Source organism: Delphinus delphis, chromosome 15 (genome assembly GCF_949987515.2).
Source record: "Delphinus delphis chromosome 15, mDelDel1.2, whole genome shotgun sequence".
Taxonomy (NCBI): Eukaryota; Metazoa; Chordata; class Mammalia; order Artiodactyla; family Delphinidae; genus Delphinus; species Delphinus delphis.
In genome coordinates, this window is record NC_082697.1 from 53,043,445 (window position 1) to 53,068,881 (window position 25,437).

The 25,437-nt window shown below is 51.1% G+C and overlaps 1 protein-coding gene across 1 annotated transcript in view; it reads left to right on the forward strand.

Moving 5' to 3' along the window:
- The window catches only part of SEC14L5 (SEC14 like lipid binding 5), a 41,667-nt gene extending 17,040 nt beyond the window's left edge, over positions 1-24,627 (forward strand). Inside the window, exons 4-16 of the mRNA XM_060033033.1 lie at positions 602-730; positions 1,306-1,498; positions 5,106-5,218; positions 7,596-7,785; positions 9,349-9,437; positions 9,531-9,601; positions 11,199-11,370; positions 14,990-15,124; positions 16,121-16,255; positions 16,730-16,957; positions 18,556-18,734; positions 21,019-21,265; positions 24,431-24,627. Of these exons, the coding sequence (XP_059889016.1) occupies positions 602-730; positions 1,306-1,498; positions 5,106-5,218; positions 7,596-7,785; positions 9,349-9,437; positions 9,531-9,601; positions 11,199-11,370; positions 14,990-15,124; positions 16,121-16,255; positions 16,730-16,957; positions 18,556-18,734; positions 21,019-21,124 (1,740 nt within the window). The 3' untranslated portion in view covers positions 21,125-21,265; positions 24,431-24,627. The remainder of the gene's footprint in view (positions 1-601; positions 731-1,305; positions 1,499-5,105; positions 5,219-7,595; positions 7,786-9,348; positions 9,438-9,530; positions 9,602-11,198; positions 11,371-14,989; positions 15,125-16,120; positions 16,256-16,729; positions 16,958-18,555; positions 18,735-21,018; positions 21,266-24,430) is intronic.
- Positions 24,628-25,437: the final 810 nt, after the last annotated feature.

A 25,437-nucleotide genomic window follows, 5' to 3' on the forward strand; every position in this document is an offset into this window, starting at 1 on the left:
GTGTTTCTTAGAGTGAGTTCTGCCAACAGCTGGTGAGCAGTATCACCAAGGCTGCTTGTAAATACAGATTCTAAGGCCCTACCTTGGACCTGTTCAGCCCAGGCATCTGCATATTTAACAGATGCCCTGCTAATGCTTCTGCCCATGGAAGTTTGAGAGGCACTAAGGCTGGGTCTGCACAGTAGCTCTGTCCATGAAATTTGTCTTTGCTTACATATATATGCATATTTATTTATAATAAAGATATGATATATAAATACATATTTTTAAAATATAGTATTTATGTGTAATTTATTTATAATGGTATATTAAATATGTTATTTAAATATATCACTATGTATGTACAATTTTTAAGGGACGGGAACATTGGTCTCACTTTCTTTTGGTCCCTCCTGAGAGGGCTCTCTGTTCTCTAAGGCTTTAGACCTTGCATTGTTCTGGGCAGGGCCCTTTGGTACTGCTGCTGCCCTTGGGTGTTGCCAGGCTGTGACGTGCTGTCCACTGCATGCTCTAGCTGGTCCAGGTCTCCAAGAGAGCCCCCTGGGGAGGGCACGGCGTCTCCCACACTGAGACCATGTCACTGCCCCTGCCTGGCTTTCAGGTCCACCCTGAGAATGAAGACTGGACATGCTTTGAGCAGTCTGCCTCGCTCGACATCCGGTCCTTCTTTGGCTTTGAAAGTGCCTTGGAGAAGATCGCCATGAAGCAGTACACAGCCAACGTCAAGAGGGTAAGAGACGGGTTCCATAGGTCATGCAGAGGAAGGTGCACAGACCTCAGAGCCTGCGGATCCCGATCTGCCACCCCAAGACCCTTAACTTTCCTCAGCCTCAGTCTCCTCATCTGTAGAATGGGTATTCTAATCAAAGTCATATCACATGAGATAATGGATGGAAAGCACCCGGTCCATAATGGGGGCACCATAGTCATTGTCCTAAAGCTCCTAGGCTTGGGCAGTGAACTCTCTGGACAGAGGGACATTGTGCGCTGCTTGGTTTAAAGATCTCAGACCCATCACTGAGTGGAGGCCTGTTAGTGTAGTGAAACAGGTGAACTTCATTTTAATAATATATTTTATCCACGTGTTATCAATATAAAACTTATTTGTGTGCTATTTTACATTCCTCGTTTGGTACTATGTCTTGGAAATCCGGTGTGTATTTAACACTCCCAGCACATGTCCCTTTGGACTGGCTGAATTTCAGCTGCTCAGTAGCCACATGTCAGGCTGGCTGGGGCCGGAGCCAGGAGGGGGCGACTCCCAGGCTGAACTCCGAGGTACTGATGTGTCTCTCTGACCTCCAGGGGAAGGAGGTGATCGAGCATTACCTGAATGAGCTCATCTCCCAGGGCACCTCTCACATTCCCCGGTGGACACCTGCCCCAGTCCCAGAGGAGGACACCCACTCCCAGGCTGGGCTGAGGGATCCTGGTTCCCTGGAGGTCTGCGGGCCTGGTAGCGCCCAGGGCCCTGCTCCCGAGATGGTCAGTACTGATGGTAGGTCTCAGCCAGCCAGCCAGTTCTGTTCTGGGGTCTGCAGCGTGTTTGCTCACTCTTGGGGGGAGGAGGTGGGGGTGGGGAGAGTTACCAAGGGTCCCCTTGGTGTTGGGACTCAGCTTCCTCCCTCTCCTGGCTGCTTTGCCTTCTCTGTGCTCCAGCCCAAGAGGCAGAACTGACTTATTTCTAGATCAGGAATTGACTGATCTGGTACCTCAGGGCTGCCGTTTCCTGTTTTATTAATATTCTATATTAAATGAGTAATGCATGATCGTGGTAGAAAAAAATTGAAACTGCTCAGAAGATGTGAAGTAGGAAGTAAGACTCCTTTCCTCTCACTGGAGGCAACTACAGTTTTTCCTGAAATTATCTAGGCATATATACGTACATAATACGCACACACACGTGTATACACTCATACACACATGTGTAACCTACACTGAACAAATGAGAGCATATATACATTCCATTCGATATTTTGCTTTTTTTTCACTTACTAATGTTGCTTGAACAGCTTTTTGTATCAGTGCATGTGTATTGGCACTTTGCAGTATTTTGTGGTGTGGTTGCACCATTATTTATTTATTAATAAAGATTGATTATTTATTATTTTAGGTTATTTTTTAGCTAGTCTCCTATTGATGGACATGTAGATTGTTTCCATTCTTTTTAAAAATGCAAATAATGTGGTACCTCTTTTACTTAAGGTTTTAAAAAATATTTTCATGAGCACATATATATATAGCATATAATTTTGAGTTGATTTGCTGAGTCAAATGTTATATGCAACTAAAATTTTGGTAGATTTATCAATTAGGCCTGCAAAGAGGTATAGTAGTTAATGTTCCCACCAAAAATGTGTAGCTGCATCTATTCCGGACTTTATCCCAGCTACCTCGAGACTATTAGTAAATGTTTTAAACTTCTGAAGGGCAAAGAGTGACCAATGGTAGATTAGTGGCCATTTATTTCTTTATGAGTGAGGTCGTTTTATTTTTTCATGTTTGGTTTTTTCTTTTCTTTCTTTCTTTCTTTTCTTTTTCTGTGAATTCCTGTTCTTGTCCTATGTCCATTCTCCTGTTTTTCCATCAATTTCTTATTGCCTTGTAAGAGCTCTTTGCATATTAAGGCAATTAGCCCTTTGTCATATTTCAGACTCTCATCGACATGGAAAATGTTCACAATATAGTGTTAAAGGAAAAAACCTAGGACACACAATTGCACATGCCCCATGAATCCATGTGCATTTAACCATGTGCATTAATGCCCACAATGACTATTTTCTCTTTGGGACCACTGAAGTGTAAGCGCTTGCCTGACACAGAGATATGCCACAAAAATACATCTGGGGCTGTGTTTAGGGAGAACAAAATTCATTTTTTCAACAAATATTTATTCTTCACCAACTGTGTGCACTAGATGGCTGCTGTTGTGCGTGTGCTTTTAAAATATTAAATTTTTTTTTTTTTTTTTTTTACTGCACTTCTGCCCTTTTCTGTGCGCACACTCTGTGTGTCGTGCCCTGTGCCCTCCCCATTTTGCACTGGGCCTTCCCTTCCCTTTCTGTCTGTGCTGTCCACCAGCAGAGCCAGTACTCAGGATGGCTGGAGGGAGGCAGGATCATGCCCCTTCCACCCTGCTCTGTGTCACTGAGCCTTTGTGCTCAGAAGGAGAAAGGGGCCTCACATCTGCCCGGAGGCCGGAAGGAAGCTGGCGTCTACTGCCTCCCTCGTGTTTCCTCCCTCATCCCCGCCTTGCCCCCTCCCTGTCTTCAGCATCTCTGCTTCTGACCACGCTGAGGTGTTGCAGGGGCTGGGTGGTCCCTCCACAGCATTCCTCCTGACTCTGTTTACCCAGGTGGCTACTGGTGCAGTTGTCATGACCACCAGCCCTGGGCTTTTTTTGTTTTGGAGGGAAACGCTGGGTCCTGCTGCTGGATGTGTAGACATTCTGTTTGTTTTCTTATTGTGCCCTCTGCACACAAAGAACAGTCTATGCCCATGAAGGCTGCTCTTTGTGGACCATCTGCACCCAGGGCTGAGATGTTAAGATGCTGAGATGCCTCACCATGCCAGCATCCGCCACCACAGCAGTTCAGAGTGGGCAACAAGACCTCAGCTCCGAGTCCCGCCTCTAAATGCCGGCACATGCTGACCTCAAACAGCCCAATTGTGCGAGACAGGATTGAACAGCGGGCATGATCCATGCAGCTCCCAGGCTGTATTTTGGGGTCAGGGCTTTGTCTACCCAAAACCTCGAACCCCACAATGGGGCTGCGAGGTGGGAAGGCAAAAAGGACTGGTACTTATCCGCTGCCTCCTTTATGCTGGGCACACCACAGGCATTTACCTGTTTGAGTTATGGAACCTCTCTTGGCCTCAGTTTTGTCTTCTCTAAAGTGGGAACGATAGTGACACCCGTCTCGCAGGGCTGTTGGGAGCTGGCTCAGATGATGCATGTCAGTAGACATGAGCTCATGTTGTCAATAATCTTCAGAGGGTGGGGCAGCTCCAGAGGGTGGGAATTTTTTTTTAATTGGAGTATAGTTGATTTACAATGATTTTTTTTAACAACAAAAAATGATTTATTTGCAACACAGCCCAGTCCCCATCATTTCAATACAGCACAGGAGCAGGAAAGAGTCACACTGCAATCATCACACTGCCAAGCTGCTGAGGGATCCTGGCTCCCTGGCTTCAGTTATACACATATGTATTCTTTTTTTAATATTCTTTTCCATTATGGTTTATCCTAGGAGGCTGGATATATTTCCCTGTGCTGTACAGTAGGACCTTGTTGTTTATCCATTCTAAATGTAATAGTTTGCATCTACCAACCCCAAATTCCCAGTCTATCCCTCTCCCTTTCCCCCTCCCCCTGGCAACCACAAGTCTTTTCTCTATGTCTGTGAGTCTGTTTCGTAGATAGGTTCATTTGGGTCATATTTTAGATTCCACATATAAGTGATATCATATGGTATTTTTCTTTCTCTTTCTGACTCACTTCACTTAGTAAGATAATCTCTAGTTGCATCCATGCTGCTGCAAATGGCATTATTTTGTTCTTTTTTACGGCTGAGTAATATTCCATTGTATATATATACCACATCTTCTTTATCCAACCATCTATTGATGGACATTTAGGTTGTTTCCATGTCTTGGCTATTGTGAATAGTGCTGCTGTGAACATAGGGGTGCATGTATCTTTTTGAATTACAGTTTTGTCTGGGTATATGCCCAGGAGTGGGATTGCTGGATCATATGGTAACTCTATTTTTAGTTTTCTGAGGAACCTCCATACTGTTTTCCATAGTGGCTATATCAACTTACATTCCCAGAGGGTAGGAATTATCTTGATTTCTGAGGGTCAAAAGGACACATCACTCAGCACAGTGAGATCCAGGCTTGCCCCAGCATGAGTTTTTAGAATCACCTTGGAAATGGGTTGGGAACACTAGAAGATCTGAAGACCAGTGGCTAATTGGTGAAAGGGTCACCGTGCGCTTGGAACTACGTTTAGGATTCAAGGTAGCCAGTAAGGCAAGGGTTTCAGAAAGGGTAGACCATGCAGCATCTCCTGCTGTCCTGAACCCCCTTTTCTCCTCCAGGGGACAAGCTGGATGCGGACTACATTGAGAGGTGCCTGGGCCATCTCACACCCATGCAGGAGAGCTGCCTGATCCAGCTGCGGCATTGGTTGCAGGAGACCCACAAAGGCAAGGTGGGTCAGGACTGGGGCTGTAGCGACTCAGCCTCAGGCATGGGGGGAGGAAGGGCCAGGTAAGTAAGTCTGTGTAATTAGCAATGCTGGACACTTCTATTTGGCCTTCTTTTGTTATATCTTGTCTCATGCATTCTGTACGTAGCACTGATAGCATGGTTTCCCATCCTTGGCATAGTTGACATTTGAGGACGGACAGTTCTTTATGGGGGGCCGTCCTGTGCACCATAGGGCATTGGGCAGTGTCCCTGGACCCCACCCATGAGAGGTCAGGAGCTCTTCTTCCCCAGCTGTGACAACCAAAAGTGGCTCTAGACATCGCCAATGTCCCCTGGGGAGCCCAGTCATAGCACAGTCACCACACAGTCACTGTGTTCACAAAACCATGCATACTGTTCTTTTCTAAGAGATTTAATGATTTGTGAGGGTTGATTTTTGACTGCACATGGGCTTTGCCTTTAGACTCTAAGCCCCACTCATGAGTGTCCACCATGCCTGTAGGTCTCAATCACGGGCCTGACCTTCAGCTCTGTTGAATAAGAGCTTCCAGCCTAGTCGTGAGTTGCTTGCCCTTCCTCCCCTCCCCCCACCCGGGGGCAGACAAGGGAGTTACTTTAGTGTTGGGCTGGGATGTAACCTATTTGCCTGTTTCCTCATCTGTAAAATGGGTACAATGTGAGCACACCCCCTGCCCCCGGAGTGAATTACAAGGGACAATCCACTCCGTGTCTGGCTCAGCACAGCACTCAGGAAAGTGCACTTTTTATGGGGGCTGGCTTTCCCTTGACTGTTGATACTTGCCTGAGGGAAGGAAGGAGAGCGGTGGGCTTTAGCTTGTCACCTCTGCATGTAAGTTAGAGTCTGGGTTATATGTGTTAGGAATGCAGCTTGAATCAACCAGACAAAACAAGCAGGGGGAGGGGTTTAATTGGCTCATATAACAAACTGTTAAGTGGGGTGTGTTAGTTTTCTGGGGCTGTTGAAATAAAATACCACAGACTGTGTGTCTCAAAGCAACAGAAAGTTATTCTCACAGTTCTGAAGGCCAGATGTCTGAAATCAACGTGTCAACAGGGTTGGTTCCTTCTGGAGGCTGGGTGGGTTGGGGGAATCCGTTCCATTCCTCTCTCCTGGCTTCTGATGGCTGCCAGCAGTCCTTGGTGTGTAGATACGTCACTTCCAGTCTCTGCCTTTGTCTTCACGTGGCCTTCTCCCCTCTTTACATTCTGTGTCTGTATCCAAATTTCCCTCTTATAATAAGGACAGCAGACATCAGAGTAGGGCACCCCCTCATAGAGTACAACCTCATCTTAACTAATTACTTCTACAAAGAGCCTATCTCCAAATAAAGTCACACTCCGAGGTTCTGGGTGGACATGGTCTTGGTGGGACACCATTCAGCTGACCACGCAGCCTGTCTCAGGGATGTCCCGAACCAGGACTTTTTTTTTTTTTAATATTTATTTATGTATTTGGCTGTGCCGGGTCTTGGTTGCAGCATGCAGGATCTTGTTAGTTGTGGCACGCGGGATCCTTGGTATGTGGGATCTATTTCCCTGACTAGGGATCGAACCCGGGCCCCCTGCATTGGGAGTGCGGAGTCTTAGCCACTTGACCACCAGGGAAGTCCCATGAAACCAGGACTTACATGCTGTCGAGACCGCTGGGTTCTTGTATCCGTTTATGTCTGCTTCATCGCCCCAGACATGCTTCCTTGTTGAGTTTGGATCTGTGGCTGCTTACAGCTTTTTTTTTTTTTTTTTTTTGCGGTACGCAGGCCTCTCACTGTTGGGGCCTCTCCCGTTGCGGAGCACAGGCTCCAGACGCGCAGGCTCAGCGGCCATGGCTCACGGGCCCAGCCGCTCCGCGGCATGTGGGATCTTCCCGGACCGGGGCACGAACCCGTGTCCCCTGCATCGGCAGGCGGACTCTCAACCACTGTGCCACCAGGGAAGCCCTGCTTACAGCTTTGAGTCTCCCCTTTGCCTCGGTAGAGAAAGGGATTCATGCCCTTTTCTTCAGATTTAAAATTGTCTAAATGCTCTGATTGGCCTGGCATGGATTTTGTCCACCGGAGGCCGTGGGAGTGGGGTCCTGTGATTGGCAACGCTAACTAAAACCACCGTTGGTGTTGGGAAGGGGGCAGGAAAAGCAGTTCCCCAAGAGAAAAGAGATGTCACCGCCAGCACAGGAGGGGAAGTTAGGAAGCCCAAATTCAGACATTCACTGCAGTCCACCCTTGGCTGCGTCATGGTTGAGTTTAACGTCCTTTTCCCAGCTAAGTGTTTGTCAGATAAGACAGGAGACTCATTTTCCAGTTTCACTGCCGGGCTTAGGGAATTCCACGCTAAAGACTTTCTCCTCCTTCTCTTCTCAGATCCCCAAAGACGAGCACATCCTTAGGTTCCTGCGGGCTCGAGACTTCCACCTGGACAGGGCCCGTGAGATGCTGTGCCAGTCCTTGAGCTGGCGAAAGCAGCACCAGGTGGACCTCCTCCTTCAGACCTGGCGACCCCCTGCCCTCCTGGAGGAGTTCTACGCAGGGGGCTGGCACTACCAGGACATAGGTGCGTCTCTTTACCTACATAACATGGAGTGTACACTTGGGTCACTGTCGAATGCACGTTGAATGCCCCTTTTCATCTTAGCATCTTATTATTTTTCCTTTTGGCTCTTCTGGGCATCTGGAGATGCCTTTGAGGTGATAACCCAGCCTCGAAGGCAGAGCTGGAATAGACGTTTGGGCTGGAGACAAGATGTTTCTCCCAGGGGCTGGGTCAGCCCACCATTACTTTTTGGCTGCATGAATACTGACTGCATTAGTGTCCTGGGACTGCCTTAGCAGATTACCACAAACTGGGTGGCTTAAAGCAATAGCAGTTTATCCTCTCATTGTTCTGGAGGCTAGAAGTCCAAAATCAAAGTGTCAGCAAGACAGTGCTCCCTCCGAAGACTCTGGGGGAGATCCTTCCTGCCTCTTCCAGCTTCTGGTGGCCTCAGGTGTTCCTTGGCTTGTGGCCACGTCACCCCAATCTCTGCGTCTGTCTTCACACAGCCTCCCCTCTCGGTATCTCTCTGTGTCCTCTCCTCATCTTTTAAAGACCCCGGGTCACTGGATTTAGGGCCCACACTGATCCAGCATGATTTCATCTTGAGATTCTTAAGTAATCACATCAGCAAAGACCGTATTTCCAAATAAGGTCACATTCTGAGGTTCTGGATGGACATGAACTTTGGGGAGGACACTGTTCAACCCACTACAAATATCATCTCTGGATTTTTTATTAATCTGCCATTGACGCCAGCGCCTGTTATGCTCTTCAATGTCCTTTAGTTAAAAATTCATATGTATTGATTAGGGCACGTGCTTGAGTCTCCTGAAGAACCGGTTGACACGCTTGCTTTCAATATACAGTCGGTCTGTGTTATTCATGGATTCTGTATTTGTGAATTTGCCTACTCACTAAAATTTATTTGTAACTCCCAAATCAATACTCAGGGAGCTTTCACTGTCCTTCACGGACAGAGTGACGAAAAATCTGAGTCACCCGACGTGCACATCCATCCCCAGCTGAGGTTGAACAAGTGTCCTTCTGCCTCCTTGTTTCAGCTCCTACTGTAAATGAGTATCCTTTCTGCAGCCTATCTAGTGCCATTTCTTTTTTCTTGCATTTTGTGCTTTTTTGTGTTGATTTCACATCGTGCAGAAGCACTGTGTTCCTAAGTGCAAGAAGGCTGTGATGCACCTTCTGGAGAAAATTCATGTGAGATAAACTCCATTCAGGCACGAGTTACAGTGCTGTTGGCCACGCGTTCAACGTTAATGAATCAACAATGTAAATTAAACAAGGTGTCCTCAAATAGAAACACACGCAGAACAAAGTTACATACTGATCGATCGACTGACAAAAATGTCACGACCAGAGGCTGGCAGAAACTTAACCTCCTATTCCCCCCTTAGAAGCAGTGGTTCTGAGTTCCTTGATTCAGTGTTCGAGGTGACTTTATAGAAATTAACTACCGCAAATAACAAGAATTGATTGTACATATATAATATATATGAAGGATTATGTAAAAGTATGTAATTCTGTTTCCCTTTTGTCCTCCACTTGCTCGGCCCCGCCCCAAAGATGGCCGCCCCCTGTACATCTTGCGTCTGGGCCACATGGACACCAAGGGCTTGATGAAGGCCGTGGGGGAGGAGGTGCTGCTGCAGCATGTGAGTTGGGGTCCCCGCTCCTGGGAGCCCTCGGGGTTTCCTGCGGCTGGAGCAGCCAAGTGAACATTCGCCAGCACCTTCTCTGCTTTCCAGGTTCTTTGCGTCAATGAGGAAGGACAGAAGCGGTGTGAAGGGAACACAAAACAGTTTGGCCGTCCCATCAGGCAAGAACCCAGGCAAACTCCCCCAAACAATAAAAACAGCCAAAGTTCACTGGGCATGGATGCTGTGCCAGGCAGCCTGCTAGATGCTTTACGGAAATGTCCTCACCCAATTCTTACAGTTACCCTACGAGGCAGGGGCTCTCAGCATCCCTGTTCTTTATGGAGGGGAAACTGAGGCTCAGAGTGCTGAGGTCTTCCAAGGCTGCTGAGCGGGGAAGGGGCAGAGCTGGAGTTTGAACCTGGTCCTATCTGGCTCAGGCTCACGGACTTTCTCCCCGTGCCATGCAGCCTCCTGGACTTGGCTTTTCGAGACCAGCGCTCCCACCCCAAGAGCCACCCTGCCAGTGTCCCAGGCAGGCGGACCTCGCAGGTGTCATGGCACATCCAGTGACCCACCGCCTCCTCGGGCTGCCCCAAACTCCTATTCCTGAGCGGAGTTTCCCACACCAGTCCTTACAGTGGCATTGCCCCCAAAGGCACTTAACCTTTCTGAGCTGTGGCTTCCTCTTCTGTAAACCCTTCCTAGGGTTTCTTTATGGCTTATCAAAGCAATGACTTAATGGGAATTCCCTGGAAGTCTAGTGGTTAGCACTCGGCGCTTTCACTGCTGGGGCCTGGGTTCAATCCCTGGTCAGGGAACTAAGATCCTGTAAGCCATGACTTTAAGAGGTGATGCAAACACCACATAGCACTTCCTGTGTAGCAGGGACTCTTCCAAGCTCCTTGAGTCATGTCACCCTATCACAGCCTATAAGGGAGGGACAGGCAGGACCTGCTACTGAAGTTTTTATCCTGAAATATCCTGATCTTTGTGCAAATTAAGCTCCTTTGCCATTTAGAGCTTTCCTAAAGGGGCATCCATTGGGGTTGGAGTGGGGAATCGATCAATCATCATCCTGGCCAGAAGCAGAATGCCCCCCAAGATGGCTCAGATGACAGGGTGTCATGAAGGCACTCCTAGGAGTGGGTGGGCAAGGTGAAGGGAATGAAGCTGGATGGACAGGCTCCCGGGGACCACTTGCTGCAGCCAAACAGTCATTTTCCTAATGAATTGGTTCTAATGAAATAGAGGCACAAAGAGGTTAAGTAACTTAGCCAAAGCCACACAGCACATGCCAGAACTGGGATTTGAACCCAGGCCATCTGGCTCTGGAGTGTGTGCTCTATTTATCAGTCAGCATCTTTTCAGCAATTAGTAGTAAAAACTGGCTTTTAATGAGCATGTGCTATGTGCCTGTCCTTGCAGAGAGCTTTACATAGACCATCTCATTTAATCCTAACAATGGATGAGCTGGGGACTGTTACTGTGATTGCCGCTGTCCTGATGAGGAAGTGCCTGTGTCACACAGCTCTCAGGCACTTGAATTTGGGTGCTTAGCCTCAGTGTGCACACTCAGAACCTCCATGCTACGTGGCCTCCCCACGGTGGCAGGGTCCACAAGAGTGCCCTGTGGTCCCTGCCCCTTCTGCTCCCAGCGCTGCCTTACTGAGCCTCTCCCTCCATCCCTGTCTGTGGGCTCCCAGGTCCCTGAGGATGGTGTTGGGGGCCCTGGGAGGTGGCCGAGCGAGGTAGAGTGAGGGGGCATCTTTGCCGCAGCTCCTGGACCTGCCTGGTGGACCTGGAGGGTCTCAGCCTGCGGCACCTGTGGCGGCCAGGGATAAAGGCCTTGCTGCGCATGATCGAGGTGGTGGAGGACAATTATCCTGAGACCCTGGGCCGGCTGCTCATCGTGCGAGCCCCCCGCATCTTCCCTGTGCTCTGGACGCTGGTAAGAAAGAGCAGGAGCCTGAGATGGGAGGGGCCCTCTGCGAGCTGCTCCGCCCGATTATCCTGCATTGTTTCCTCTAATTACCAGCTTTATCGAGATATACTTCATTTCCCATAAAGTTCACCCTTTTGGGAGTTCCCTGGTGGACTAGTGGTTAGGATTCTGGGCTTTCACTGCCATGACCCGGGTTCAGTCCCTGGTCGGGTAACTGAGATTCTGTAAGCCGTGTGGCACAGCCATAAAAACCCCAAAAACAAACAAAAAGTTCACCCTTTTAAAGTATAGAATTCAGTGGTTTTTAGTGTACTCACAGAGTTGTGCAACCATCACCACCAGCTAGTTCTAGAACATTTTCATCACCCCAAAAAGGAAGCCCCGTCCCCATTAGCAGTTCCTCCCCATTCCTCCCCCCAGCCCCCTGCAACCACTCATCTACTTTCTGTCTCTGTGGATTTGCCTGTCCTAGCTATTTCATGTGAGTGGAATCATACAATGTGAGGCTTTTTGTGTCTGATTTCTCTCACTGAGCATAATGATTTCAGGTTCATCCATGTTGTAGCAAGAATCATTTCTTCATTCCTTTTTATGTCTGGATAATATTCCATTGTATGGGTGGACCACATTTTACATGTCCACTGTCCTGCTTCATGGACGGGAGAGCCACACTTAGAATTGTACAACGTTCCTGGGACTCCTGTGAGCTGATTCCGAAGAACGTTGGGATCCTGTGCTATTGGGATTTTAAAACTTTTTGCCCACAACCCACTTTATGTTGCCACCTGGTCTCCTCGTGTGGCTCGTGCCTACACACACACACACACACACACACACACACACCCAAAACAACAGATTCTCAAGTGGTGGTTATCGTAACTACTTACAACATGCTCTTTGCTATTCTTTTCTAGTCTGCTCCACTCAAAATAGGCTAGTCACAGAGCTAAGTTGATATCACAACCACTACCGGATTATCACTTGCAGTTGAAAACCACTGCCCTGAGGCCTTGCTCCCAAAGTGTGGTCTGCAGGCCAGAGCAATGTCAGGTCCCTCTCCATCCTACAGACTCGGGGTCAACATCTTACCGAATGCCCTCGGGATTCGGTGCCTGGGAAAGCCTGAGAATCTCTGCTCTCCCTAGAGGTTCAATCAGGGTAGATTTGTGAGTTGAAAGTTAAATGGATTCAGTGTTTTACTAAGTGCCTGCTGTGTGCCAGGCACCTCTCCAGGCCCTGGGGATGCAGAGTGTGTACCCTTGCGTCACGGGGTGTGGGGGGGAGAGAAATCCAATAGCCCCACGTGAGTAACTGCTTCATGATGCCCTGTGACATGGGCTTGGGGACGTTCAGGGTTCTTGGGGAGACTAAGTCAGGGGGCGAAGGGGTGTATAATTTAGGTTGGGGAGCTGAAGACGCTTCCACTGAGAAGGTGACATGGGTTGAGACATGAGGAAGGAGTGGGAGTCAAGTGGGAGAAGGGCGGGAGGAAGGGTGTGGTGGGTAACCTGCACGGCGCGTACAAAGGCCTGGAGGCAGGGCCCGGCTGGGTGCTTCCGAGGGACTGAAAAATCAGTGGCCAGAGGAGGCTGGGAAGATGCTCAGGGCCCAGTGCCTGCAGAGTCCAGGCTGTGGCGAAGATGGGACCTTGTCCTGGGGCAGTGGGGAGCCATGGCAGGACTGTTGGAGGAGAGGACATGAGCAGACTTCTGGGGCAGAAAGTTCCCTAGCTTCTGGGGCTACTTTACAGCTCCGTTGGGGATGGGCTGGGGAACAGGAGCTGTGGGAGGGACAGGCAGGATCTGCTACTGTAGCATTTTATCTTGAAATATCCTGATCTTTGTGAAAATTAAGTTTCTTTGCTGTTTGGAGATTTCCTAAGAAGATGCACATCGGGTGGGGGTGGGAGCCAGTCAGTCGGGGTCCTGGACAGAAGCAGATTCACCCAGGTGACTGCAGTGGGGGTGTGACACAGCAGAACTCCTCAGGGGTGTGGGCAGAATGGGGAGGCCCCAGGGGCTGGCCGCTGCCGTAAGCCCTGATGACCCCAGGGCTGGAGGGACACGAGGAGGGAATGTCCTTGTTACTGGAGCCCTGAGAGAGCTTCGGCAGGTGAGGGTGGCAGCTGTCAGGGGCACTGGAGCAGGGAGGGAGCAGGGAAGACGTACCCACCTCCCATCTCCTGCTGCCCCCGCCCCCCTTCCCCCACTGGCCACACCAGATGAAAGCCAGTGCACAGAACCAGGTTGCTGAGGCCCACGGGGACCACCTCCCGGGATGGGGGCTGAAGGAGTGTGACCCACACAGGTAGGATTTCTAGTTCCCAAATGAGTTTTTAAAAATATTTATTTATTTAGGCTGCACCGGGTCTCAGCTGCAGCACACGGGGTCTTCGTTGCAGCATGTTTAGTTGTGGCATGCAGACTTCTCAGTTGCAGCATGCATGTGGAATCTAGTTCCTCGACCAGGGATTGAGCCAAGGCCCCCTGCATTGGGAACATGGAGTCTTACCCACTGGACCACCAGGGAAGTCCCCCAAATGATCTTTTGCCTGTGGCATTCCTTGCTGAATTGGCTTGTGCTCTACTGTGCTAAGTGCCTCCCTCCCTCCCCCCCCCCCCCTCCCTCCCTCCCTCCCTCCCTTCCCCAACTATTTCCTGAGTCAGGCACCACCCCAGCATTGGGATGCCGTGAAAAACCAGACTGACATGCAGCTTAGAGACTGGTGTTGAAATACTTTCCATCCGGGATAAATGAAACATGGTCATCCACACAATGGAATATTATTCAGCCATGAAAAGGGAGTTCTTTTGTTTTCTTTTTTATGTTTTTAATTAATTTTTATCAGAGTGTAGTTGATTTACAGTGTTGTGTTAGTTTCTGCTGTACAGCAAAGTGAATCAGTTGTACATATACATACATCCACTCTTTTTTAGTTTCTTTTCCCATATAGGTCGTTACAGAGTATTGAGTAGAGTTCCCTGTGCTATACACTAGGTTCTTATTAGTTATCTATTTTATATTTAGTAGTGTGTATATGTCAATCCCAATCTCCCAATTTATCCCTCCCCCCCATTTCCCCCTTGGTAACAATAAGTTTGTTTTCTACATCTGTGACTCTGTTTCTGTTTTGTAAATAAGTTCATTTGTACCACATTTTAGATTCCACATACAAGTGATATATTTGTCTTTCCCTCTGACTGACTTCACTCAGTATGGCAATCTCTAGGTGAAAAGGGAGTTGTGACTCATGCTACAACGTGGTTGAACCTTGAAAACGTGACGCTCAGTGAAAGAAGCCAGTCACAAAAGGCCACATGTTGTGTCATCCCATTTCTATGAAATTTCCAGAATAGGCAAAAAAAAAAAAAAAAAAAAAAAAAAAAAGCATATTGGTGGTTTCCAGGGGCTGAGGGGAAAGGAAAGGGGAGTGACTGCTAACAGGTCTGAGGTTTCCTTTTGGGGGGAAGAAAATGTCTTGGAATTCGAGGTGATGGTTGCCCAACATAGTGAATGAACTAAAAGCCATCAAATTGTTCACTTTAAAATGGTTAACTATGTTCTGTGAATTACACTTCAATTAAAAAAAAACAACGTTCCGTCTTGCCCCATCTCCCCCTCTCAGATCAGCCCCTTCATCAATGAGAACACCAGGCAGAAGTTCCTCATCTACAGTGGCAGCAATTATCAGGGTCCCGGAGGCCTTGTCGACTACCTGGACAAAGAAGTGATCCCCGACTTCCTCGGGGGAGAGTGCCTGGTGAGGCCCCAGCCGTCCCTGCGCTTACGGGGAGGGTCTGTGGCCTCCGAGAGGCAGGGCTGCGGATGGGAGGTGGGAGGTGGGAGGAGGGCAGGCCCTTTGTGTGTGCTCTGACGTGGGGAGGGCCTTGCTGGCTCTTTGGGGCAGAGCTTGTCCTCTCTGAAGGAGGGGCCTGACCTTGGTTCTTTCAAACATAGTGAGCGAAACAGAAGTTTCCCGAAAGCTCAGAGACCAGGCCAGGCAAAGGCTTCCCCCTCTGTATTCCCATCCAGGACGCTGCTAGGCAGCAGTTAGAGTTTAGCTGCTGGCTTTGCACACTCTGCTGCAAGGGGAGGGGACTCAAATGTCCCAGCGGCCTGAACCCCGAAGCTGGTGTACCCAGAGGGACTTATCCCCAACCCACAGCCTCATGGCAGGGGATGATCAGGAAACTGTTTCCAGGGGAGGTGGCCCCAGACCCCCTTTTTCCCCCCAGACCACTTTTATTGCCTGCCCTGGAAGGTGAGATGATAGGCAGGGGTGACCCTATCTCATAACTGTGGGAGGGCAGGCCTTTTCCTTTCTCCAACAGAAATCTCAAAGAGCAAGCTTTCACGATTTCAGGGTAAAGAATGACGTATCCTGGGCTTCCCTGGTGGTGCAGTGGTTGAGAGTCCGCCTGCCAATGCAGGGTACATGGGTTAGTGCCCCGGTCCGGGAAGATCCCACATGCCGTGGAGCGGCTGGGCCCATGAGCCATGGCTGCTGAGCCTGCGCGTCCGGAGCCTGTGCTCTGCAACAGGAGAGACCACAACAGTGAGAGGCCCGTGTACCGCAAAAAAACAAAAAACAAAAAACGACATTTCCTAGGAATTTTGCCAAGCTTACCCAGGTCTCCCCAGTTGTCAGGATATATATGCATGTTATAAGTGTGGTTTCAGGGGTCACAGAGCACCTTTCTGTGGGTCAGCCAGGCCTGGCTGGGCCCTGACTGTCTCTGCTGTCTTTGTCCCCCAGTGTAACGTCCCTGAAGGAGGGCTGGTCCCCAAGTCCCTCTACCTGACGGAAGAGGACCAGGAGCACAAAGACCAGCTGCAGCAGTGGAGAGAGACCTACCAGTCGGCCAGCGTGCTCCGCGGGGCCCCCCATGAGGTGCCGGGGTCCCGGCCTGGGCGGGCCTGCTGGGCTGGGTGTCGTTGTTGGTCAGGGACCCCGAAGTGGAGTCTGAGTTGAGGGTTCTTGTGCCAGTGATGTGTAGAGGATGAGGGCTCAGGGGAAACCTGTAAGGAGGGCGGGGCAGAAGCTAAGCCAAGAGCCGGTTTTAGCCACGGTCTAGCCCAGCCTGATCCATGAGGAGAGCATGGCAGGGGGCCAGCCTCTTGTACCCTCATATCATCCGGTCACTGGCTGTGGGTCACCCTGCGGTCACCCTGCTTCAGGGTGGATCCTCCCAGGCATTTTTCAGACAGAGATGGTTCTGTTTGTCCAGAGCAATTCTTGGACTTGGGGTCGGGGCTGAGGGAATGGAGACCGGGGTGGGCACCCACACCCCTGCAGCCGACTTCCCCACCCCGGCTCCCGCCAGGCTGGACGTTCAGACCTCACCTGTCACCTGTCCCCACGTAGGTCGCAGTGGAGATTCTGGAGAGGGAGTCAGTCATCACCTGGGACTTTGACATCCTGCAAGGGGACGTGATGTTCAGTCTGTACCACACCAGGCAGGCTCCCAAGCCGGGCCCCCGGGAGCCTGGTGCCAGGGCTGGCGGGCAGCTGACAGACAAAGGCTGGGCCCTGGGTGCAGATTACAGCCGTGTGGAGGCCCCCCTCATCTGCCGGGAAGGGGAGAGCATCCAGGTTCTGTTTCTTTCTTTTTTTTTTTTTTTTAATTTATTTATGTATTTATTTTTTTGCCCATGTTGGGTCTTTGTTGCTGTGCGTGGCTTGTCTCTAGTTGCGGTGAGCTGGGGCTACTCCTTCGTTGCGGTGCGCGGGCTTCTCATTGCCGTGGCTTCTCTTGCTGCGGAGCACAGGCCCTAGAGTGCATGGGCTTCAGTAGTTGCAGTGTGCAGGCTCTAGGGCGCATGGGCTTCATTAGCTGTGGCTCGCAGGCTCTAGAGCACAGGCTCAGTAGTTGTGGCACACGGGCTTAGTTCCTCTGAGGCATGTGGGATCTTCCCGGACCAGGGATCGAACCCGTGTCCCCTGCATTGGCAGGTGGATTCTTAACCACTGCACCACCAGGGAAGTTCCTAGGTTCTGTTTCTTCGTTCATTTATTCATTCATCACTCAGGACTGAGTGTCCACTGTGTGCTGGGTTCTGGGGATACAGCAATGGACAAACTGGACCTGGTCTCTGGCCTCAGAGACCCTGCGGGACAGTTGGGGAGAAAGATTCTGGCAGGGCCCCATCCTCAGAATTCCGAGACTCTTGTCAAAGATGCAGGTTGCTGGGGCCCACGGCAGGAGGGCCGGCTCAGAACCTCTGGGCGTGGGGCCTGGTGTCTGTATCCCTCACCTCTCACTGTGATTCCTTATGCACAGTCAAGTTTTCAGAACCCAGGCAACAGAGAAACTGTAGGTCTGGGAACAGCACTCGGACGTGTCACCAGAACGTGAGCCACCCCTGCTGACCCCCACATTCTCCATGAGGCCAGTGCTTGCAGGTCAAACATCACCGGCCTCAAACACACACGCACCCATGCACGCACTGGCGAGCAGTGCAGATCTTACTGGAGGTCTCCTAAGGGAATTGAGCAGACAGCTGTCACATCATACACCAGCACCCCCACCCCAGGGTCCCACCGAACATCCCAGCCCTTTTTCAAATTTGCTCTTCTTATAAGAACTAACACCCTCCTGGGCTTCCCTGGTGGCGCAGTGGTTGAGAGTCCGCCTGCCAATGCAGGGGACACAGGTTCGTGCCCCGGTCTGGGAAGATCCCACATGCCGCGGAACGGCTGGGCCTGTGAGCCATGGCCGCTGGGCCTGCGCGTCCGGAGGCTGTGCTCTGCAACGGGAGAGGCCACAGCAGTGAGAGGCCCACGTACCGCAAAAAAACCCAAAAAACAAAAAAAAAACAAAAAAAACTAACACCCTCCTTTCTTGCTGTCCCTCTGCCCTCAACAAACTCTAAGCACATTTAAGCTCCCTTTCCAGGTCTCCTCAATTTGCAAATCCCACTCGGCAGGACAACAGCCCAACAAAATCCAGGTGTTTAACCAAACCACACCTCTGTTGTCCTATAGCCGCACCCCCTAGGCCTTGACCCCCACCCCCCATCTCGATTAAGAGGAAGGCTCTCAGCTGCCAGGGATATGGGGTAACAGCAGAGGGGAAGCAAAGGTGGCTTTGGGACACCCCAAAAGGAAGGATTTGCTGGTGGACTGGTTTAGAAAGGGTCTCCTGTTCCCTGGTGGACCAGGGCCTCAGGCATGTGGCTGCTGTGTTTCAGGGCTCCCACGTGACCCAGTGGCCTGGCGTCTACCTGCTCCAGTGGCAAATGCACAGTGCCCCTGGCCACATGGCCTGCAGCCTCCCGGGCGTGGAGGATGTCCTGATGGCCCTGCACAGCCCTGGCCCCAGGTGCAAACTCCTCTACTACTACGAGGTGCTGGCGTCTGAGGACTTCAGGTACGAGGGGCCCCCGACTCCCCTCCAGACCAGGCCCACAGCATGCCTGAGGCCACTTCCTTCTGGGCTAGGGACACTGGATTCACCTCCTCTGCTAGCCCTCAAGCTTCTCCAGGGGTGGGGCCCTGGCATGGGTGTTGTTAAACTTGCCCGGGGCTCAGCGGCCTTTCTTGAGCGATCAGATCGCTGTGCTGCTTCAGCCTCAGCTGCAGAAGCTTGCCTTCAAATGAAGCCATGCACAGAAGCCTAACATACCAGATCGATTGGTGGGGGGAGAAGGGGAGCCTGAGCCCTCCTATTTGTACCTCCCCTCACTCCTAGAATTCCATAAAACTGGGTTTGGACTGCTCTAGAACATTCTAGAATAATGCCTCACAGAAGACTCTCCCCAAGTGTTGCTGTCAGAGAGACAGGGATGTGTAGTGGTTAAGACCCAGCACTTCCTGGTTGCTCTGTGACCTCAGGCAAGTCACTTTAGTTCTCTGAGCCCCAACTGTTAACTAGGAGCCCCTACGTCATGGGGTTGTCCTGAGGATGAGATGGTTGGGGGAAGCCTGCCCTTCACCTGAGCATACAGTAAGCACTCAATAGTGCTTTCTTCCATACCTTGTGTTTTATCTTTTAAAAACAAGTGTGATTTTGCATCCTGCTTCGTGGTATATCTGTGTAGTTTCCTTCTAAAAATGATGCTTTAAATTGTTTACCGATGAGTAAATTTGAGGCTCCAAGAGGGTACTGAGTCTGGACCCATATCCAAGGCAGAGCTCCAGGGATCCTAGGGGCACATGCAGCTGGCACAGGAAATGCTGGGCCTGGGGATTCCCTGGCGGTCCAGTGGTTAGGACTCCACGCTTTCACTGCCGAGGACGTGGGTTCAATCCTTGGTTGGGGAACTAAGATCCCACAAGCCGTAAGCACACCCCCCAAAAAAGAAAAGAAATGCTGGGCCAGCATCTTTACTCCAAAGGGAGACCCCACAGGGCGTCAGAGGGTGGTGATTCCCTTTGGGAAGCAGCCTGTTTTGGCCATTTGGGGCTCAATGTGGGAGAGAGAGACTGAGGTCCAGAGGCACTCAGACACACAGACACCTGCATCTGGGGGCTGCTGCCGTCGGAAGGGCAGGTGGAGGCTGAGGGGTGGGCCGGATGCTGCTTGCCAGCCTGTCTTGTGTGGTCAGTGTGGGGGAACCTTGCTGCCCTGACCTTCAACAGTGTCAGGAGAGAACCAGTTCAAGGCTGCTCTCAGTGGGCAACCGGTGGCCCTGGGGAGGCCAGACAGATAGGGTCTGCCATCATGGAGCAGGAGACCACGTATCCACACCCGAGCACCGATAGATGCCATGAAGTTATTTCAGCCTGGGGTCCTTGCTCAAGGTCACACTCCAGGAGGTGCTAGAGGCCTTAACATAGGGCGCTGTCAGAGCCCAGGACCAGGCCTGGCACAGGGTGGGCAGGGGTGCGGGGGTGTGGGGGAGGTGTCTGGGAAGTGACATTGGAGTTGAGGTCTAGGCAGTGTGCACATGATCACCTGGAGGGCTCGTCAAAATGCAGACTCTGATTGTGCAGCTCTGGGGCGGGCCGGAGAGTCTGCAGCTCTAACAAGCTCCAGGAGATGCTGGTGCTGCTGGTCCCCAGACCACACTTTGAGTAGCTGGGCCCTAAGGCTGCACTCTCCAACCCGGTAGCTCCTAGCCAAAGGTAACAATTTAAACATAGCGATTAGAACTAAATAAAATGAAAAGTTCAGTTCCTGGTCACACTAGCCACATCTAGAATGCCCAGCAGCCCCATGTGGCCAATGGCAGCCGTGTTGGATGGCGCAGATATGGGACATCTGTTATTTGTCATAGCAGAAAGGTCTCCTGGACACTGCTGCTCCGTAGTCTGGAGTGGGATTTGACTGGGCAAATTGGGCAGGAGAAAAAGGCTTCTGGCAGCAGGTGTAGACACACAAGGTCCCACGATGGGAGGCAGGTGTCAGAGGAGCTGAAAGGAGGCGGAGAGGGGAGGCTGGAGATAACGGGGTCCCCTCTGCGCCATGCTAGGCCCCCGGGTCAGGGAAGCCCCTGAATGGTAGGTGGAAGGCTGGGCTCTTCTTGCGGGGAAGTGGGTGCAAGGAAATGGGCTGGGCTTCGTTTCTCATCACAGCTTCACTTGCTTTTCCCTCTGCACTTGCCCTCTGTGCCTGGGGCGGTTACCAGCCTTGTGGAAAGGGCCCTGGGGCCTCATTTGCACCCAGGACTGTGTCACCACCAGAAGGCAACGTGCGTGTGCTTCCTCCCCAGGGGCTCCATGTCCAGCCTGGAATCCTGCACCAGCCGCTTCTCCCAGCTCAGCGCCACCACCTCCTCCTCCGGCCAGTCCCACAGCAGCTCCCTGGTCTCCAGATAGTCAGGACCGAGCCCTGCGGGGCAGCCTGCTCGCCTCCCACATCCACAAGTATCCACGAGGCCTGGGACCATGTGGGCTGCAGCCCTGGATCTGGACATAGCCAAAGTCGGGCTGGCTGGAGCCCTGTGGGCTCTTGAAGTGGTGAGAACAGAATCATCTCCGATGGGGCTTTGCGTACGAAAAGCCAAGGGGTGGGCTAACCACGTTCAGGTCTGGGGGCTCAGGGATGTCATCAGGCTCAGTGCCCCCCTGCACCCTGCCACCTCTGGCTCTGCTTCCCTGGGGTGGCCTCCTTCTCAGGGGCCTCCTAAGACTATTGGGGTTCCCCCCATAAGAAGCAGGAATGTTGGGTGTTCGCCATAGCGTCTAAACCCGTAGCGATGCCCTGGGTCCCAGGATATGCTGGTGAGCAGTTATTTGAGTTACAGGCCCCACTTTGTGGGGGAGCCGCCTACCCTGGACTTGAAGTTCATTTTCCCAGCACATGACTGGGCAGGCCTAACCCTGACCACCCCTGACTTGAAGAGGGTGGGAAGGCCCAGGTTTTCTGCTGAGTTCCAGGCAGTGATAAAGCGGCTCTGGCTATCTTTATACTCTCTGGTGGTCCCTTTCTCTCCTGGGAATCTGTTTAATTGAAACTTTTTTGGTTGTAAGTCACCTCCCAGTGGCTTAAACAAAAAAGGGTGACCAATCATGGGTGCATGTAACTGGCCAGTGTAGGAGGACTTGCTTCAGGTAAGGCTGGATCCAGGCTCTCAATGTGTCATCAGGACTCCCCTGTGGAGTGGGGGCTATGACTTTGTTGCAGCTGCCCTGGGGCAAATCTGACCCCCAGAACCAGCTCCAATATTGAAAGACTTTCCCCGAGTTCCTGCATGGGAGGGGTGTGGGTCTCCTTGGGGTCTGAGGACATTTCTCCTTTCATTTCCTGGGCCTGCAAAAAGGCAACAGGTCAGAGGTCACCACTGGCAGCCTGCAGTCTGATCTGGCCTGCTTTTAATTTTTTTTTTTTTTTTTTTGCGGTACGCGGGCCTCTCACTGCTGTGGCCTCTCCCGTTGCGGAGCACAGGCTCCGGACGTGCAGGCTCAGCAGCCATGGCTCACGGGCCCAGCCGTTCCACGGCATGTGGGATCTTCCCGGACCGGGGCACGAACCTGAGTCCTCTGCATTGGCAGGCAGACTCTTAACCACTAGCGCCACCAGGGAAGCCCCCGGCCAGCTTTTAGTGTTTTTGTTTTTTGCCTAAACAAAAGGTTTAAAAATTGGGGCATTTCACACAGAAATCAGGATTTACAGCTTCACTTAAGCATATAGGAGTGTTGGCCAAACAGAGCCATTATTGCTGTGTAAAGACAACACAGCTGCGCCCCTGGATGGGGCCACCCCAGTCCCCGCCCCTCTCTATCAACCCACCCCTAGCCCACATCACTCACTTGCATTATCTGCCTGGGAGGGACTTCACTGAAGTAACTCCACAGTCTGGGGTGAGAGACTCAGCGTTACTCTCATCTCACAGCTTTGCTTACAGTTGGGGTTGTCTCTGGCTGACACCCAGAGTCTCTGGGCCTTGCCCAAGGGGTGAGTTCACAACCAAGGGGATGCCACCTCCATGCAAGCTCGACATGACGGGGCAAGGACCTACTTCCATGCCACCCTCAACCCCATACCTGGAGTAGAGGGAAGGAGCCGTCCTCAGAGACCCCCTTCTCCCTGCAGAGAGGGAGCCTTGCCCACCTTTAAGGTTTTCAGTTCACTTCTCAGATATAGGAACAAAATCCCAAACTCTGTATCCTGCATTAAGGTGTATGTGTACATGCATGAGGGAGAGAGAGAGGGAGGAAGATTGGAGACATTCTTAAAACGAATTGCTCCCGTGTCACCAGGCGTTTATCGCTGGGAGCAATCTGCAATATTTTCAACTATCTTTAGGTGAATTTCTAGCTTGTCTCTACAAACTAGAAGCATTTTGGGGTAAGCTGCCCTGGCACTCCCCGCACACTTAGTGTCTAGGACTAGCCCCCAGTGAAGGATGGAGAAGCCCTTCCTTCACTTGAGTTTATAAGTAGCTTTTGACAAGTGGAACCTGGATCTGCTGATTCCAGAGAGGAAGGTCGGCTATCAGCTGTGCAGACTTAGCAGCAGCAGCGATAAGGAGCCTCAGCCCTCTCTTTTTGAGAGCTTGCTCTCCTCCCCACCTCAGGAAAGCCCCAGCTCAAACAGGTTTAAGCAACAAAGGGAATTCCCTGGCTCCTGTAACTGGGATGGCCGAGGGTGGTGCTTGCTTGCTTCCGGTACGACTGCATGCCGGAGCCCAGTGTCCTCAGGCTCATGTGCTGATCCTTAGCCTCACCCAGGCCTCTTGTTTCTGCATCACTTTGCATGCTGGCCTGTCCTCTTGTCCACCTTCAGGGGAAGGTGGCTGCCAGCAGCCCCTAGCCTACAACCACAGGGCTCTCAATCTCTAAGCCAGAAAGAGACTCTTTCCATCTCAAATCCCAGAGAAGGCTCTGACTGGCCTTGGGCAAGTCACGTACTCACTCTTGTGGACATACTGGCCAAGAGGCTGGGGGTCCTGTGATCGACATTCCCTCCAGAAGCAAGAGTGGAGTAGGGGAGGGCCAGTCACCCAATGGACAAAGGGAGCTGGGCCACAGGAGCAGCAGGTGGCCACAGTGGCATCTGCTATTGTTCTTCTGTGCTGGAGGTCCCTGGGGCCCATGTTGGAGCATCATCAGTCAGTAGCCATTCTTCTTACCTTTGGGAGGCTTGGGGTTAAAAATCCCAGGAAGTGCTGCCGAGCTCTTGGCTTCTGAATTTCCCCAGACCCCAGGGCTGGAAGCTCCTTGCCTTGGTTTTTCCCTCCATCTTGTTCATTAGCCTATTGTGGCCAGGACAGAAATGGCCCATTAGCAATAGGACCTGCCCAGGCACTGGGTTTAGGAGCCCGGGTCGTAAAATCTCGACAAAGTGGGGTTCAAGCCGCAGCCATCCTTTCACTAGCTGTGTGACCTCCAGCAGGTGACCTAACCTCTCTTTGCCTAAATATCCTCATCTGTAAACTAGGGATAGCAGAGCCTACCTCATTCACTGGGTTGTAGTGGGATGAAACAAGAGTGGCTGTGAAGTCCTCAGCCTGGCACATGGAAAGCTCTTGATAAAAGTCAGTGGTTATTCTGATTATTTAATGCTTCTCATCCAAAGACTCCAGACTTCCTGTGAGGACATCCATCACTGTTTTACACACTGTGCATCTGGAGAAAAGTGGGAGATTGGGATACTAGTTACCTCTGACTTTCCCTTTTTAGAAACTGCTTGTGTTCTCTGGGCACATCCACTCATCTGTAAGAGCATCATTCCAAGTGGTGTTTCCCTCAACAAGCTACAGAATGTTCTCCCCACGGGTTGAGACTTTTTTTCCTACCCTGCGTCTGGAATTTCTCCCCCTGTAAAATGAACTGATCACACAGTCTGTTTCAGCCAGGAAAACACGATGTTTCTTGTTCACCGGATCGTTTGCTCCAACCAGAAGCATTAAACGTTTTAGATTTGGATATACCTCTGTTGTCCACTTCCTAGAACCCTGGAGGTTTCCCTGGATTTGTTCAAGAATTACTCAGCTGTTGCTTAAAAGACTCAAGAGCATGTTCAACAGGGGTGACATCACCCTTAAGGGGTTGCAGATTGGTTCTTGGAGGGAAGAGGGTGGCACAAAAAAATCACGTTTTTAACATATAAAGCACAAATATAGTGTATTAGTTTCCTAGGGCTGCTGTACCAAATTACCACAAAGTCGTAGCTTAAAACAGTAGAAATTGATTCCCTCACAGTCTGGAGGGCAGAAGTCTGAGATGAAGGTGTTGGCAGGGTTGTGTTCCCTCCTAAGGCTTTAGGGGAGGATCCTTCCTGCCTCTTCCAGCCTCTGGAGGCTCCTGGTGTTCCTTGGCTTGTGGCCACATCACTCCACTCTCTGCCTCTGTCTTTACCTGGCCTTCACCTCTTTGTGTCTTCTCTTATATAAGGACACCCAGTCATTGGATTTAGGGCCCATTAAATCCAGGATGATTTCATCTCAAGACCCTTAACCAATTACACTGGCAAGAATGCTACTTCCATGTAAGGTCACATTCTGAGGTCCTGGGTGGACATGAATTCTGGGGCGACACTATTCAACCCACCACATATGCATACAGTGCATGAACAGACACATGTGCAGTTTTCAGTGTATTAAATGCGGGCCTCTAGGCCCCACTCATCACTGCCAACACCGAGTCTTGGGAGTGGGCTCCTGGATTCTACTTGCCAGGTATCCAGG